The following is a 17,410-nucleotide window of genomic DNA, read 5'->3' on the forward strand; positions in this document are numbered from 1 at the left end:
TAGGGGCAGTCTGACACCCCACACCTCACAGGGTGGAGTACACCCCTGAGAGGAAGCTTCCAAAGCAAGAATCAGACAGGTACACTCGCTGTTCAGAAATATTCTATCTTCTGCAGCCTCTGCTGCTGATACCCAGGCAAACAGGGTCTGGAGTGGACCTCAAGCAATCTCCAACAGACCTACAGCTGAGGGTCCTGACTGTTAGAAGGAAAACTATCAAACAGGAAGGACACCTACACCAAAACCCCATCAGTACATCACCATCATCAAAGACCAGAGGCAGATAAAACCACAAAGATGGGGAAAAAGCAGGGCAGAAAAGCTGGAAATTCAAAAAATAAGAGCGCATCTCCCCCGGCAAAGGAGCGCAGCTCATCGCCAGCAACGGATCAAAGCTGGACGGAGAATGACTTTGATGAGATGAGAGAAGAAGGCTTCAGTCCGTCAAATTTCTCAGAGCTAAAGGAGGAATTACGTACCCAGCGCAAAGAAACTAAAAATCTTGAAAAAAAAGTGGAAGAATTGATGGCTAGAGTAATTAATGCAGAGAAGGTCATAAACGAAATGAAAGAGATGAAAACCATGACACGAGAAATACGTGACAAATGCACAAGCTTCAGTAACCGACTCGATCAACTGGAAGAAAGAGTATCTGCGATTGAGGATCAGATGAATGAAATGAAGCGAGAAGAGAAACCAAAAGAAAAAAGAAGAAAAAGAAATGAACAAAGCCTGCAAGAAGTATGGGATTATGTAAAAAGACCAAATCTACGTCTGACTGGGGTGCCTGAAAGTGAGGGGGAAAATGGAACCAAGCTGGAAAACCCTCTTCAGGATATCATCCAGGAGAACTTCCCCAACCTAGTAGGGCAGGCCAACATTCAAATCCAGGAAATACAGAGAACGCCACAAAGATACTCCTCGAGAAGAGCAACTCCAAGACACATAATTGCCAGATTCACCAAAGTTGAAATGAAGGAAAAAATCTTAAGGGCAGCCAGAGAGAAAGGTCGGGTTACCCACAAAGGGAAGCCCATCAGACTAACAGCAGATCTCTCGGCAGAAACTCTCCAAGCCAGAAGAGAGTGGGGGCCAATATTCAACATTCTTAAAGAAAAGAATTTTAAACCCAGAATTTCATATCCAGCCAAACTAAGTTTCATAAGTGAAGGAGAAATAAAATCCTTTACAGATAAGCAAATGCTTAGAGATTTTGTCACCACTAGGCCTGCCTTACAAGAGACCCTGAAGGAAGCACTAAACATGGAAAGGAACAACCGGAAATGTAAAGACCATCGATGCTAGGAAAAAACTGCATCAACTAACAAGCAAAATAACCAGTTAATATCATAATGGCAGGATCAAGTTCACACATAACAATCTTAACCTTAAATGTAAATGGACTAAATGCTCCAATTAAAAGACACAGACTGGCAAACTGGATAAAGAGTCAAGACCCATCAGTCTGCTGTATTCAGGAGACCCATCTCACACGCAGAGACATACATAGGCTCAAAATAAAGGGATGGAGGAAGATTTACCAAGCAAATGGAGAACAAAAAAAAGCGGGGGTTGCAATACTAGTCTCTGATAAAACAGACTTTAAACCATCAAAGATCAAAAGAGACAGAGAAGGCCATTACATAATGGTAAAGGGATCAATTCAACAGGAAGAGCTAACTATCCTAAATATATATGCACCCAATACAGGAGCACCCAGATTCATCAAGCAAGTCCTTAGAGACTTACAAAGAGACTTAGACTCCCATACAATAATAATGGGAGACTTCAACACTCCACTGTCAACATTAGACAGATCAACGACACAGAAAGTTAACAAGGATATCCAGGAATTGAACTCATCTCTGCAGCAAGCAGACCTAATAGACATCTATAGAACTCTCCACCCCAAATCAACAGAATATACATTCTTCTCATCACCACATCGTACTTACTCCAAAATCGACCACGTAATTGGAAGTAAAGCACTCCTCAGCAAATGTACAAGAACAGAAATTATAACAAACTGTCTCTCAGACCACAGTGCAATCAAACTAGAACTCAGGACTAAGAAACTCAATCAAAACCGCTCAACTACATGGAAACTGAACAACCTGCTCCTGAATGACTACTGGGTACATAACGAAATGAAGGCAGAAATAAAGATGTTCTTTGAAACCAATGAGAACAAAGATACAACATACCAGAATCTCTGGGACACATTTAAAGCAGTGTGTAGAGGGAAATTTATAGCACTAAATGCCCACAAGAGAAAGCAGGAAAGATCTAAAATTGACACTCTAACATCGCAATTAAAAGAACTAGAGAAGCAAGAGCAAACACATTCGAAAGCTAGCAGAAGGCTAGAAATAACTAAGATCAGAGCAGAACTGAAGGAGATAGAGACACAAAAAACTCTCCAAAAAATCAATGAATCCAGGAGTTGGTTTTTTGAAAAGATCAACAAAATTGACAGACCACTAGCAAGACTAATAAAGAAGAAAAGAGAGAAGAATCAAATCGACGCAATTAAAAATGATAAAGGGGATATCACCACCGACCCCACAGAAATACAAACTACCATCAGAGAATACTATAAACACCGCTACGCAAATAAACTGGAAAATCTAGAAGAAATGGATAATTTCCTGCACACTTACACTCTTCCAAGACTAAACCAGGAAGAAGTTGAATCCCTGAATAGACCAATAGCAGGCTCTGAAATTGAGGCAATAATTAATAGCCTACCAACCAAAAAAAGTCCAGGACCAGATGGATTCACAGCTGAATTCTACCAGAGGTACAAGGAGGAGTTGGTACCATTCCTTCTGAAACTATTCCAATCAATAGAAAAAGAGGGAATCCTCCCTAACTCATTTTATGAGGCCAACATCATCCTGATACCAAAGCCTGGCAGAGACACAACAAAAAAAGAGAATTTTAGACCAATATCCCTGATGAACATCGATGCAAAAATCCTCAATAAAATACTGGCAAACCGGATTCAGCAACACATCAAAAAGCTTATCCACCATGAGCAAGTGGGCTTCATCCCTGGGATGCAAGGCTGGTTCAACATTAGCAAATCAATAAACATAATCCAGCATATAAACAGAACCAAAGACAAGAACCACATGATTATCTCAATAGATGCAGAAAAGGCCTTTGACAAAATTCAACAGCCCTTCATGCTAAAAACGCTCAATAAATTCGGTATTGATGGAACGTACCACAAAATAATAACAGCTATTTATGACAAACCCACAGCCAATATCATACTGAATGGGCAAAAACTGGAAAAATTCCCTTTGAAAACTGGCACAAGACAGGGATGCCCTCTCTCACCACTCCTATTCAACATAGTGTTGGAAGTTCTGGCTAGGGCAATTAGGCAAGAGAAAGAAATCAAGGGTATTCAGTTAGGAAAAGAAGAAGTCAAACTGTCCCTGTTTGCAGATGACATGACTGTATATTTAGAAAACCCCATTGTCTCAGCCAAAAATCTCCTTAAGCTGATAAGCAACTTCAGCAAAGTCTCAGGATACAAAATTAATGTGCAAAAATCACAAGCATTCTTATACACCAGTAACAGACAAACAGAGAGCCAAATCAGGAATGAACTTCCATTCACAATTGCTTCAAAGAGAATAAAATACCTAGGAATCCAACTTACAAGGGATGTAAAGGACCTCTTCAAGGAGAACTACAAACCACTGCTCAGTGAAATCAAAGAGGACACAAACAAATGGAAGAACATACCATGCTCATGGATAGGAAGAATCAGTATCGTGAAAATGGCCATACTGCCCAAGGTTATTTATAGATTCAATGCCATCCCCATCAAGCTACCAATGAGTTTCTTCACAGAATTGGAAAAAACTGCTTTAAAGTTCATATGGAACCAAAAAAGAGCCCGCATCTCCAAGACAATCCTAAGTCAAAAGAACAAAGCTGGAGGCATCACGCTACCTGACTTCAAACTATACTACAAGGCTACAGTAACCAAAACAGCATGGTACTGGTACCAAAACAGAGATATAGACCAATGGAACAGAACAGAGTCCGCAGAAATAATACCACACATCTACAGCCATCTGATCTTTGACAAACCTGAGAGAAACAAGAAATGGGGAAAGGATTCCCTATTTAATAAACGGTGCTGGGAAAATTGGCTAGCCATAAGTAGAAAGCTGAAACTGGATCCTTTCCTTACTCCTTATACGAAAATTAATTCAAGATGGATTAGAGACTTAAATGTTAGACCTAATACCATAAAAATCCTAGAGGAAAACCTAGGTATTACCATTCAGGATATAGGCATGGGCAAAGACTTCATGTCTAAAACACCAAAAGCAATGGTAGCAAAAGCCAAAATTGACAAATGGGATCTCATTAAATTAAAGAGCTTCTGCACAGCAAAAGAAACTACCATCAAAGTGAACAGGCAACCTACAGAATGGGAGAAAATTTTTGCAATCTACTCATCTGACAAAGGGCTAATATCCAGAACCTACAAAGAACTGAAACAAATTGACAAGAAAAAAACAAACAACCCCATCAAAAAGTGGGCAAAGGATATGAACAGACATTTCTCAAAAGAAGACATTCATACAGCCAACAGACACATGAAAAAATGCTCATCATCACTGGCCATCAGAGAAATGCAAATCAAAACCACAATGAGATACCATCTCACACCAATTAGAATGGCGATCATTAAAAAGTCAGGAAACAACAGGTGCTGGAGAGGATGTGGAGAAATAGGAACACTTTTACACTGTTGCTGGGATTGTAAACTAGTTCAACCATTATGGAAAACAGTATGGCGATTCCTCAAGGATCTAGAACTAGATGTACCATATGACCCAGCCATCCCATTACTGGGTATATACCCATAGGATTATAAATTATGCTGCTATAAAGACACATGCACACGTATGTTTATTGCAGCACTATTCACAATAGCAAAGACTTGGAATCAACCCAAATGTCCATCAGTGACAGACTGGATTAAGAAAATGTGGCACATATACACCATGGAATACTATGCAGCCATCAAAAAGGATGAGTTTGCGTCCTTTGTAGGGACATGGATGCAGCTGGAAACCATCATTCTTAGCAAACTATCACAAGAACAGAAAACCAAACACCGCATGTTCTCACTCATAGGTGGGAACTGAACAATGAGATCACTTGGACTCAGGAAGGGGAACATCACACACAGGGGCCTATCATGGGGAGGGGGGAGGGGGGAGGGATTGCATTGAGAGTTATACCTGATGTAAATGATGAGTTGTTGGATGCAGCACACCAACATGGCACAAGTATACTTATGTAACAAACCTGCACGTTATGCACATGTACCCTACAACTTAAAGTATAATAATAATAAATAAATTTAAAAAAAAAAATACAACCACAGTTAATATTCCTCATAAGTATACATACAAAAATTCTAAAAACCAACCAAAATGTATTTAATAATATTACTATATAAAATGATAATATATAATGAACAAAGTGAGTTTTATCTCAAGAATGCACTGTTTAGTTTAACATTAGGAAAAAACTAATGCAATTTACTGTGTGTTAAAAAAAACTAAAAATTTATTTAAACATAGATAAATAATTTGATAAAATTCAATATTTATTGCTAAGAAAAACTCCAAGCAAGCTAGGCCTAGAAGGGAACTTCTGCAATTTGATGAAGGGCGACCAAATAATCTACAGCTAACACCGAAGCCAAAAAACTGAATGTGGCCAGGCATGGTGCCTCATGCCTGCTATACCAGCACTTTGGAAAGCCAAGGCAGGAGGACTGCTTGAGCCCAGGAGTTTGAGACCGGTCTGGGCAACATAGAGAGATTCCCATCTCTACAAATAATAAAAACCAAATTAACCTGGCATGGTAGCATGCTCCTGTGGGCTCATCTACTTGGGAGGCTGAGGTAGGAGGATCACTTTAGTCCAGGAAGTCGAGGCTGCAGTGAGTGAAGCCATGATCACAGTACTGCACTCCACTGTGGGTGACAAAGAGAACGTATCTTAAAATACAAAACAAAACAAAAAACCTGATAGCTTTCCCACTAAGATCAGGAAAAAGACAAGGAGATTCACTCTCTTCATTTCTATTCAACGTGATACTGGGAGTTCTAGTCACTGAAATAAGTCTAGAAAAATAAATAAAAGATAGCCAGATTGAAAAATAGGAAATAAAACTATCTTTATTTGCAGACAGCATCATCATGAAAGTAGAAAATCCAATGAAATCTACAAAAATTGTACTAGATTTAGTAAATGAGTATAAAGAGTTTATAAGATAAAGTATCAATCCAAAAATTAATCATATTCCTGCATACTCTAAATTTTAAAAAAAAGTCAAATACCATCTTAAATTTTAAAACCCTACATATTTAGAGACAAATTTGACAAAAGATGTGTATGATGTGTACACTGAAAACTATACAACATTGTCAAAATAAATTAAGAAGATCTTTAAAAATGAAGAGATACAGTGTGTTCATGGGTCAAAATGCTGAATATTCTTCAGTTGTCTATTCTTCTGAAATTGATATATAGGTTCAATGCAATATCAAATCAAAACTCCTGGGGCTTTTTTTTTGGAGAAGTTGACAAATTGATTCTTAAATTCATATGGAAATGTGCAAAAGACCTGGAATTGTCAAACATCTTTGGAAGAATATAATAAAGTTGGAACATTAAAACTATCTGATTTTAATACTTGGAATAATGGTACAATGTAGCATTGCCCTAGTTTAAACAAGTAGATCAATGAAACAAAATACAGTATAGAAATACAGCACACCTATTATGTATAGATAACTGATTTTTTGACAAATATTCAAAGACAAATTAGTTAAGAAGGAAGAAATTTGTTTTTATTTTTGTTTTCCCAAGGAATTGTTCTGATGTATTTCATGTGTAAGAGTAGTAGGTATGGACTGTTTTTAAACTCTGAATTCCTATAGTAGATCTGATGCTTTCTTAAGAATGGATGCCGGTGAGCATTTTTTTTCATGTCTAAACATTAGTAACTAGACATTTGGATTTGTTTTCGATGACATTTGTTTTGAGTCATGTTTCGTGGTCCTTGGAGAGGGCTTTGTTTAATACCTTTTAGAGCTTGGTTACAAAGACAATATACACGACCAATCCTTTTTACTCATTTTGAGTATAGTCTTTATATTAACATGATTCACAGGCTTCAGATATTCAAATTATCCTGCACCTGCATGTCGCAAACCAAATGCAATACTATTGATTTTTTCCAAATTTATAAAAAGCACACTTTTAAAAATAATTAAACCGATTACCCTTGCATACCCAATATCCTACCAGTACACAATTGAAACCTCATTTTAAATTTGAATTTGTTTGGCAATATTCAAACCTGCTGTACACTTGTTTTGAGTTTCTTTTTTTTTTTTTTTTTTAGTTAAAGTAACAGAAAGGTTTTTTTTGTTTGTTTGAAAAAACTAGCCCAGTGGATTTCCTCACGTTGCCTTATGAGTGAGAACAATTAATGTTTTGTTGCATAATGCCTAGATTTTAAAAACAGACAGTATAGATTGTTATATGCATAAATAAACTTTTTGAACAGCAGTCTCTAAGGAATTTTTTCTCTATTTTCTTTTGTTTTGTAGTTTCAATAGATTCCCTTGTGTATTTACTGAGCAAAAAGATAAATCTGTAACTCTAGCCTAATTAGAATGATGAGATACATGACATTTCTCTACTTAAAATCTGTTCTTTTTCCTAGGCTTTCACCTTTGGTGTAACGAGTCTAGTTAAGTATTAATGAAAACTTTTAGAAATTTAACCAGACTGTAGAGAATGATAGAGATGCATTAGAATTTTTTGTGTGTGTGTCTGAGATGTGTAGTGAATATGAACTTAAGTAAAAGTAGAAAATATTTAAACAAAATATTCTCTCATTTTATCTCTACATGGATTCTTCTGAAGAAAACTTGGTATTTATTCTTTTTTTTTTTAATTTATTTATTATTATTATACTTTAAGTTGTAGGGTACATGTGCATAACGTGCAGGTTTGTTACATATGTATACTTGTGCCATGTTGGTGTGCTGCACCCATCAACTCGTCATTTACATCAGGTATAACTCCCAATGCAATCCCTCCCCCCTCCCCCCTTCCCATGATAGGCCCCTGTGTGTGATGTTCCCCTTCCTGAGTCCAAGTGATCTCATTGTTCAGTTCCCACCTATGAGTGAGAACATGCGGTGTTTGGTTTTCTGTTCTTGTGATAGTTTGCTAATATCTCTTTAATATTGGAACAATGTATTGAAATGATTATAAGTGCCCTCAATTTAGTTAGCCTTTGCATTCTACCATGTACCATAATATAAAAACAAATCCAATATACCCTGCGTAAGGTAAGACCCTTTTTAACTTATCTTTTCGTGCAACAAAAGTTAGAGCAAAACTTTGGAAATCCATGTGAGGGAATTAAATTTGCCCTTACATTGTCCTATTTCCTTTATTCCTTTTGACGAAGAAGTAAAACTTTCTAATATATACATTATATATTATTATACATATTTATATATATATTACAAATTCCTAATATATATTTCTATTATATACAAGAAATTTTTACTTCATTTATGTTTTCATAATTTTACCTCATATATATGTTATATATAATGTAATAGAATGCATTTTTTAAATGTACGAATACGTCTAATTTTTTTTTCTTCAGCTTTTATTTTAAGTTCTGGGGTACATGTGCAGAATGTGCAGGTTTGTTACTCTAATTCATTTTTTAATCTATCTCTATGAGCTTGTAGTTGCATTGAATGAATCATAGAGGGAAATTAGAAAGCAGCTATTTCCATGTTGAGAAAATCTACAAACACATTTACATCCAGTTTAAGATTAAAGACAGCTATTTTGTTTAACAAAGCCCAGATTTTGATCAGTAGAACAATGATGAAATTTTTAAAAAGTCTTCACTATTATATTTAGTCTACCACATCATAAAAATTTCACAGATAATACATGAAAAAGGTAAATTTACATTTATTACATTATATGTAATAATATGTAGTTATATGTAAAATATGTATTATAACACATATACACATAAACTACCTGTAGATCTTGTTATACTAGAAAAGCAGTGACTAATGAAAAACCCAAGAGATAACAAAAATAGAAATATTTTGATGTTGCAAGTACTATTATGCATGCATTAACTTACTATTAATGAAAGACACACAAATTAAGATTACTAGAGAGCAATCACTGTTTAAAACAAAGATTCTAGGGATTCATTAATTAAAAACAAAGGTTTTATAGGGATTCAGTAATTTTAAATGAATATATATAAATAAAAGAATATTAAGCTTTGTAGAAAAGCAGAGAAATATTTAAATATTTTAATCAAAAAGAAAAGGTAACTTCATGATATTTGATTTTTTTATTATAGCCTGTATGTTATAAAAGGAAGCCAGAAAATGGAAAAAACGCCCTTTTGAATATTGTCTGGGAATTCTGAAAATTGGCTAAGACGAAGCAGCCTTTCTTTAGCAAAAATAATTAACTAAAAATAAATTATAATCAGTTACTATGGAATATAACTGCAATACTAGTCAGTAAGAAGATCTGCAACTAGTACTTAAAATCATTTTGCATTTAAAATAAAACAATATATAGCTTCTTACTGTATTTGCAAAAAAAGAAATATGAAACCATTATAAACAGATTAAAGAAAAATGGAAGATAAAACATAGAAAGACCAATTTTAGTTTTTCTGTTTGATATACTTCAGTCATATAGAATTGAGGCACTGAGGCACTGTTAATGACTTACCGGAAAAGTGGTGAATCTAAAGGCAATTGATAAAGTACGAATAGGCACCTAAGTGGAGCTACAAAAACTGTAGGAACGTATACACAAAAACTAAGTAAATAAAATATAAAATTGAACTTGATGATGGATAAATATATATCAATGAATAAATATGAAATGGAACGTGATGATGAATAAAAGACTCTCTTAAGTAACAAGTTACTTGAAGTGTTAGCTAAATTCAGAAATTTCAAACTACTAAATATTTAAACTGCCTTTTGGGATAAAGTGCTTGAAAGATGAATCAAAAGTTAACACTAACCGAAGTATGAAACTTATTTCAAATGAGTGAAAAGTTTTCAGTAACGTGGCAAGTAGGACTTATTTAACTCTGGACAAGAGAAGAATCTTTTAACATTCTTATAAACATGACTGATGAATTGGTGGATGTGTTCATTTTTATGAAATCTAATATGACTTGTGAAAATATTTGTGCATGGGTAACTTTCTAAATATGAAACTTTCTAGGGCTGAGAATGAAGTAATGTATTTTCTTACTTGTGATATTAGTTTTTATTTTCTGCAGATTTCACAGGACAAAAGAAAAATGAAGAACCAATCAATGGACATAGTGTTCACTCTGCTTGGACTGACAAATGACCCTCTACTACAGATTGTGATTTTTCTGTTTCTATTTTGTAATTATATCCTGAGCCTGATGGGGAACTTAACCATCATTCTCCTCACCCTGCTGGATCCACGGCTCAAGACTCCAATGTATTTCTTCCTCCAAAATTTCTCCTTCTTAGAAATTTCATTCACAACTGTTTGCATTCCACGATTCTTGACAAGCATTCTGACTGGAGACAAGACAATTTCCTACAATGCTTGTGCAACTCAGTTATTCTTCTTCCTTTTATTAGGAGTTACTGAGTTTTACCTCCTGGCTGCCATGTCCTATGATCGCTACATTGCCATCTGCAAACCACTGCATTATCCAATCATTATGAGCAGCAAAGTGTGCTACGAACTTGTATTCATCTCTTGGGTAACTGGATTCCTAATCATCTTTCCCCCTTTGGTCTTGGGACTCAAGCTGGATTTCTGTGCTTCCAAAACTATTGATCACTTCTTATGTGACACTTCTCCTATTCTACAGATTTCTTGCTCAGATACACGTTTTATAGAATTAATGGCTTTTATCTTAGCTGTGCTGACACTCATCATCACGTTGTTGTTAGTGATCTTCTCCTACACATACATCATCAAAACCATTCTAAAATTCCCTTCTGTTCAACAGCAAACCAAGGCTTTATCCACTTGTTCTTCACACATGATTGTTGTCTCTATTACTTATGGGAGTTGTATCTTTATGTATATGAAACCATCAGCAAAAGAAAGGGTGACTTTAACTAAAGGAGTAGCTGTGCTCAATACCTCTGTTGCCCCTTTACTCAACCCCTTCATTTATACTCTAAGGAACCAGCAGGTGAAAGAAGCTCTCAAGGATATGCTTCAAAGATTTTGTTATTTTCTAAACAAGACAAAATTTGGATATAAATAATATACTGTTGGAACATGAATGGGAAAATTGAATGCAGTCTTCAATAAATTACCTTAGTTCAGAGTTATTCCATTTCTCTGCTTGAATAATATCGTATTAGGTTTACTGCATCTCTGTGTTCTCTGCAGCTCTCTTGTTCTTTCTGAGTAGATCTTCCTACTCTCTAGTGATAAACTACCTTCTTCAATCTAAAATATTAAAGTTCCTCTATGCCTAGAAATAGCTCTTCCATAAATAATAGTTTTATGTACTGAATGTTTTGTACCCGTGAACATTGCTAGATATACTGAGACAATTACTTCAACATGTGTGTTAATTGCTAAGCATCGTATCTGCTCTTAAGTATCTTGCATTCCTAAAAGAGTCAAAAACACAGAATCTGATAATTATTATATTATGTAATTGATGTTGTGATAAAAACGAGGTAGAAAACCTGATTAATTTTAAAGATCAAAGTAGCCACTCAAGAAATCATTGCTTACGATGGACCTTGAAAAATGAAGAAAAAAACTAAAGGTTCCAGGATGCTGTAATCAGAGTATAAAATAGGCAAATAAATTAGTCTACTGTAGAAGATTCACCTGGAGAGTTTCAATGATTAAGAATATTAGTAAACATTTTTGGTTGTTTTGGGGGATAAAAATAATTTAATTTGGCCAGGTGCAGTGGCTCATGCCTGTAATCCCAGCACTTTGGGAGGCTGAGGTGGGTGGATCTTCTGAGGTCAGGAGTTTGAGACCAGCCTGATACGGTGAAACTTTGTCTCTACTAAAAAAGACAAAACTTAGCCGGGTGTTGTGGCATATGCCTGTAATCCCAGCTACTCAGTGGCTGAGGCATGAAAATCACTTGAACTAGTCATTCTCCATCTCCCACCTCTAACCCCATCTGTCACTGGATTGAGGTATTCGCTGGTGTTCTTTCAGTCACTATAGACTTGTTTTGTCTTTTCTGGAATTTCTTTATATATTTTATATAATATATATATGTATATTTAAGACAATGTCTCAGAGGCTGGAGTGGAGTGGCATAATCATGGGTCACTACAGCTTCAAACTCTTGAGCTCAAGCAATCCGCCCACCTCAACGTCCCAAGTAGCTGGGACTACAGGTGCACACCACCACACACAGCTAATTTTTAAATTTTTGTAGAGATGAGGTCTTGCTGTTTCCCAGGTTGGTCTTAAATTCCTGAGCTCAAGCAATCCTCCTGCCTCTGCCTCTCAAAGTGTTGGCATTATAAGCATGAACCATGGTACCCAGCCTGGAATTTCTTATTAAAGAGGGCATACCGTGTGAACTTTATGTATGGCTGCTTTTGCTCAGCATAATATTTTTTGAGTTTCATTCATGCTATTGCATGCATTCATAGTTCATTCCTTTTTGTTGATAGAATTTCGCAGAATATCTAGTGTCCTTTTGTGACAGCCAGCATTTTCTCCTTTATCCCATAGTTTGGTATTTTTATTCTCTGAGGAATATCTTCACATAACTGAACCATTTAGTTTGATCAGTGTGAAAACTGATTACATTCCATACTCTGAATTGCCAATCCCTGAAGGCCTCTATCCTCCTATAATGTCTTTTAGAAATAAGCTGATCCAACAAATGGGAGTTAGTTGGAAGGAATTTTTGCCCTATATCTTGGTGACTCTACTTCTCAATCCTATCCTCTGAGGCAGTGGAGCTTCAAAAATTGTTTCTAAAGGGATAAAAAAAAGAAAATGGATACACATGGAGGATCTCAGTTCCTCATTTTGTTGCTCATTTTAGTGGTCCATTTCTACCTAAATTAACTTACACTCTTTTTTATGCAGCAGGCTCCAAGACTCAACCTTCTTTTGAAGAGTGGAAGGGAAGCAAAAGTCTGAGAACCAGAGATGAAGGTTGAGGAAACTAGAACTAGAGATTTCAGCTCAAAGCCCTACAGAGAATGATTCAGGAAAGCTCAGTGGGAAATGGCAGTGACTTTCAGTAATTTCTGGGAAAGTTCTAACCAATAGCCTTAGCAGTAAAGCATGTAGTTCTCAAACACTCAGTAAGAAGTTACTATGGATCTCACCTTGCTCTGCAGTTTGACTATAAATGCCTCTGGAAAATAATGGCCTCTGCTTCTCTTACAACTTCCAAATTTTGAGCAAAATGCTTTCACTGAAAAACTTTAAGATAGAACTATTCTGATAAGGGGATTCTGGAAAATGGCCTCCCAGTGTCTTCTCTGCATTTATAGAACAATTAAAAAGTCAAATACGAGAAAACTGCAGAATCATAAAAAAATAAATAAATCATGTCTCTTGCAGCCACGTGGATGCAGTTGCAGGCCATTATCCTAAATAAATTAATGCAGAAACAGAAAACCGAATACTGCATATTCTCACTTAAAAGTGGGAAGTAAACACTGGCTACACGTGGACATAAAGATGGGAACAATAGCCACTGGGGACTACTAGAGAGGGAAAGGGGAGTGATGGTTAAAAAATGACCTATCAAATACTATGCTCACTACCTAGGTGATGGGATCATTTGTAGCCCAAACTTCAGCAACGTGCAATTTACTCATGTAACAGACCTGCGCATATACCCCTTAAACCTAAAATAAAAGTAGAAAAAAAAAGTCATATGTGGTATTGAGTTGGCAACATACAATTCAAAGTAGCTTCTTTGAAAAAAACCAAAGCCATGGTTTCAGAAATTCCAAATCATCGCTTCTATCACTGGCTCTACCCAAAGAGTGATACCAGTGTTGGAGACATGTTAGGAGAAATTGAAACTATCTAGGGTCAATGGTCTCGTTGTCTGAAATGTTATCTGAGCTCATTGTCTCACAATCAAGAAAATTAGTAAGTGTGGACACAAGGGTGAGGTTTGAGCGAAAGTTTAATAAGCAAAAGAAAGCTCTCCACAGTAAAAAGGAGGCCAAAATGGATTGCCCTTTCTACAGTTGAATCCAAAAGCTTTTATGAGAAACTCCCCTCATCTCTGTAGTTGTTTGTGTAACTTCCCATATCTGTGAAGCTGTCTGTGCAACTTTCCTTATCTGTAAATCTTTGGGTATGTCTTGGGTAGCACAAAGTACAACTTCTGTTGTTTGTGTGACGGTGGGTCTGTTTCAGGTAACCCCCCAACACCCCTGTGCGAGTTCCTAGGAAGCCCACTATGTATTGCCTGAAAGCATGAGGAAACTTTTTCCTGGGAGCTTACTAATCCACAAAGAACAAAAGGCTTCTACGCTGGGCCTTGCTTTCTCATCAGTGCAGCTGCAGTTTGGTTTTTCTTCAGGCTACTCTATTCGTCCCTGAAACTGTGATTTTTCAGGCTGTTTCACTGAGGACTAGCTTTAGCTGTCTGCCTGATTTTTCCTTTTCTTCTCCCTCGAGATGAGACTCATTTTGCACCTTCTTGTTCAATTTATCCCCATTATATAGGACTGTTTGAAGTTCCTGGACATTATGGACACTTAAATCCATGGGATCCATTCATGTTGGTTCAGACTCCTTTGGTGCTCTGGTTAGAAAGCGCGGTTCTACAGGGCGCTGTAATTTGGTTTCTGAAGGAGTAAAGAATTAAGAAAGAGCAATAAACATAAGAAGATATGTTCTATTACTATTAAAGTGATTTAATTTTCCTACGAGGTGAGAAGTAGATCTATGTGTTAAGATGTAAGTTTATGTCCCAGGGTGAATAAGATCTGTACTACATGGTTCTTTAGGATAAATTCTTTTTTACTTACCAAATCCCAGAGCCTGGAAAGAGAAGTATATTCATTCATTCATTCATTCATTCATTTATTACCTCAACAAACAGAGCTCTAAGAACTTGCAATACTTAATAGAAGTGGATGTAACTGGCATGCTCCTGGAAATTGTTTGTAGTTTCATTGATTACAGAGAATGAGATCTATACATTGGAAGTTTCAGTGAGGAAGTATATTTGGATCTTAAAACATATAATAGGGGATTCTAAGGGTTTAGCGGGTAAAGGATGCTTTTCTTTATAAACTTTCCTCTACTTATTTCTCACTGACAGCATTAAAACTCCCAAAATCAGTTAACCACAAAGAATTTAAGTTTCAACGACCAAAAAATTAAAGATCTTTTCCAGTCTAGGAGGGTATTTTTAGGACAAGCGGGCTTGACCCTCTAGGTAAATGTTTTATCTTTGGCCTGTGGCTTCATAAATTATGGGCAGACTTCTTTTTTTCTTTTTTCTTTTTTTTTTCAAAGATAGAGTCTTGCTCTGTTGCCCAGGCTGGAGTGTAGTGGTGAGATCTCGGCTCACTGCAACCTCTACCTCCCTGGTTCAAGCAAGTCCCCTGCATCAGCCTCTTGAGTAGCTGGGATTACAGGCACGTGCCACCATGCTTGCCTAATTTTTTATTTTTGTATTTTTAGTAGAGACAGAGTTTCACCGTGTTGGCCAGACTGGTCTCAAACTCCTGACCTCAGGCAGTCCGTCTGCCCCGGCCTCCCAAAGTGCTGGGATTACAGGCATAAGTCACGGCACCAGGCTTGTTTAACATTCTCGTAGTTATACTTTAACTAATTTTAATAGTGTAACTCTTATAAATGAATACAGTGGTTCAATGCAGGATTACTCTTTTAATTATCAAAACAATAATGTTGTTTTTGGGGGGGTGTGGTGTGAAATACGAAAAGATGAAGCTTTCAGAACAAATGGAAAATAAGATTCTAGGAGCAGAACATGGAAAACGATTTTTTTAATAATTTAAGAGTCTCAGAATCATTCAGTGATAATACTAGTAGCACACTTTTGGTAATAAATAAAAGTAGCTTGCAAATTTGGATATTAAATGAGAATTTCATATTGCCCATGAATTGCCATAAAGGTTCAAAATATAAGGCATTGTATGTCAGTCTAAGCATTGTCACCAACAACTGGAAGTAGATGCATTTATATCATGCTTACAGAGAGCTGGAAGTATTGATTTTAAAACCAGAAACAAGAGGAGTGGGATAGAGAAAAGAAAAACTGTGGTTTGATTACCTTCCTGAAGCCAAGTTGAAATCCCTACACAAAGAATTTGTTCTTTTCCTGGCTTGGAAGCTTGCTGAATGACTGAATATACTGACCCACACTAGTGCTGCTCAAGGAGAAGACTGTGCCTTATTTCCCATGATCAGAATTACTTAACATAAATTTGCTATGTAGAAAAGGAACTAGAATTGAGAAAAAGACTTTGAGGTAAACCTTATATTAACCAACCTATATTAACCAATGGTTTTAATAATATTATGTTGATAAGGAACAACTCTAGATTTGTTTTCATAACAATTTTAGAAAACCACTGGGTCTTATATACAAAAGGCACATGTTTATTATATGCAGTATTTATTCAGCATAATGATTCATTTTGAGTCAATACACATTTTAAAAGCTTTATTGAGGTGGTATGCAAGAAACTGCATAGATTTAAAGAATGTAATATAAGCTTTGACACGTACAAAATATTTTATATTTTCTTTTTCTTTCTTTCTTTTTTGAGTCAGAATCTCTCTGTGTTGCCCAGGCTAGAGTGCAGTGACACGATCTCAACGTGCGTGAACTGCAACCTCCGCCTCCCAGGTTCAAGCGATTCTTGTGCCCCCGCCTCCGAAGTAGCTGGGATTACAGGCATGCACTACCACACCTGGCTATTTTTTCTATTTTTAGTAGAGACAGGGTTTGCCATGTTGTCCAGGCTGGTCTCAAACCCCTGGGCTCAAATGACCCACCCACCTCGGCCTCCCCAAATGCTGGGATTACAGGTGTGAGCCACAGTGCCCAGCCTTATTTTATGTTTTCTAAGAATTATATAAAGCTGAATTCATCACTGCAAATACAATATTGAACATATCCAGCACTACCAAAAGTTTCCTGGTGCAACATTGTATCCCTGCTTACTATACCTCTGTCACTATCCTTCAGGAATCACTTGCCTGCTTTATGTCACTGTATATTACATTTCTATTTACTATCACATTTTCTAGAATGTTATAGGAATGGAATAATGCAGTA

General features: G+C 36.4%; 3 protein-coding genes across 31 annotated transcripts in view; all 3 read left to right on the top strand.

Moving 5' to 3' along the window:
• The window catches only part of BLOC1S1 (biogenesis of lysosomal organelles complex 1 subunit 1), a 1,086,347-nt gene that overhangs the window by 673,038 nt on the left and 395,899 nt on the right, over positions 1–17,410 (top strand). The gene's annotated exons all lie outside the window — the stretch shown is intronic.
• Positions 1–17,410, top strand: part of TMT1B (thiol methyltransferase 1B) — a 686,675-nt gene that overhangs the window by 306,303 nt on the left and 362,962 nt on the right. The gene's annotated exons all lie outside the window — the stretch shown is intronic.
• Positions 10,423–11,395, top strand: LOC126931139 (olfactory receptor 6C6-like). Its single transcript, XM_050748957.1, has one exon. It carries the CDS (start codon positions 10,439–10,441, stop codon positions 11,393–11,395), a length of 957 nt encoding a protein of 318 aa, XP_050604914.1. The 5' UTR covers positions 10,423–10,438.

The sequence above is a fragment of the Macaca thibetana genome, chromosome 11 (genome assembly GCF_024542745.1).
Source record: "Macaca thibetana thibetana isolate TM-01 chromosome 11, ASM2454274v1, whole genome shotgun sequence".
Classification (NCBI taxonomy): domain Eukaryota; kingdom Metazoa; phylum Chordata; class Mammalia; order Primates; family Cercopithecidae; genus Macaca; species Macaca thibetana.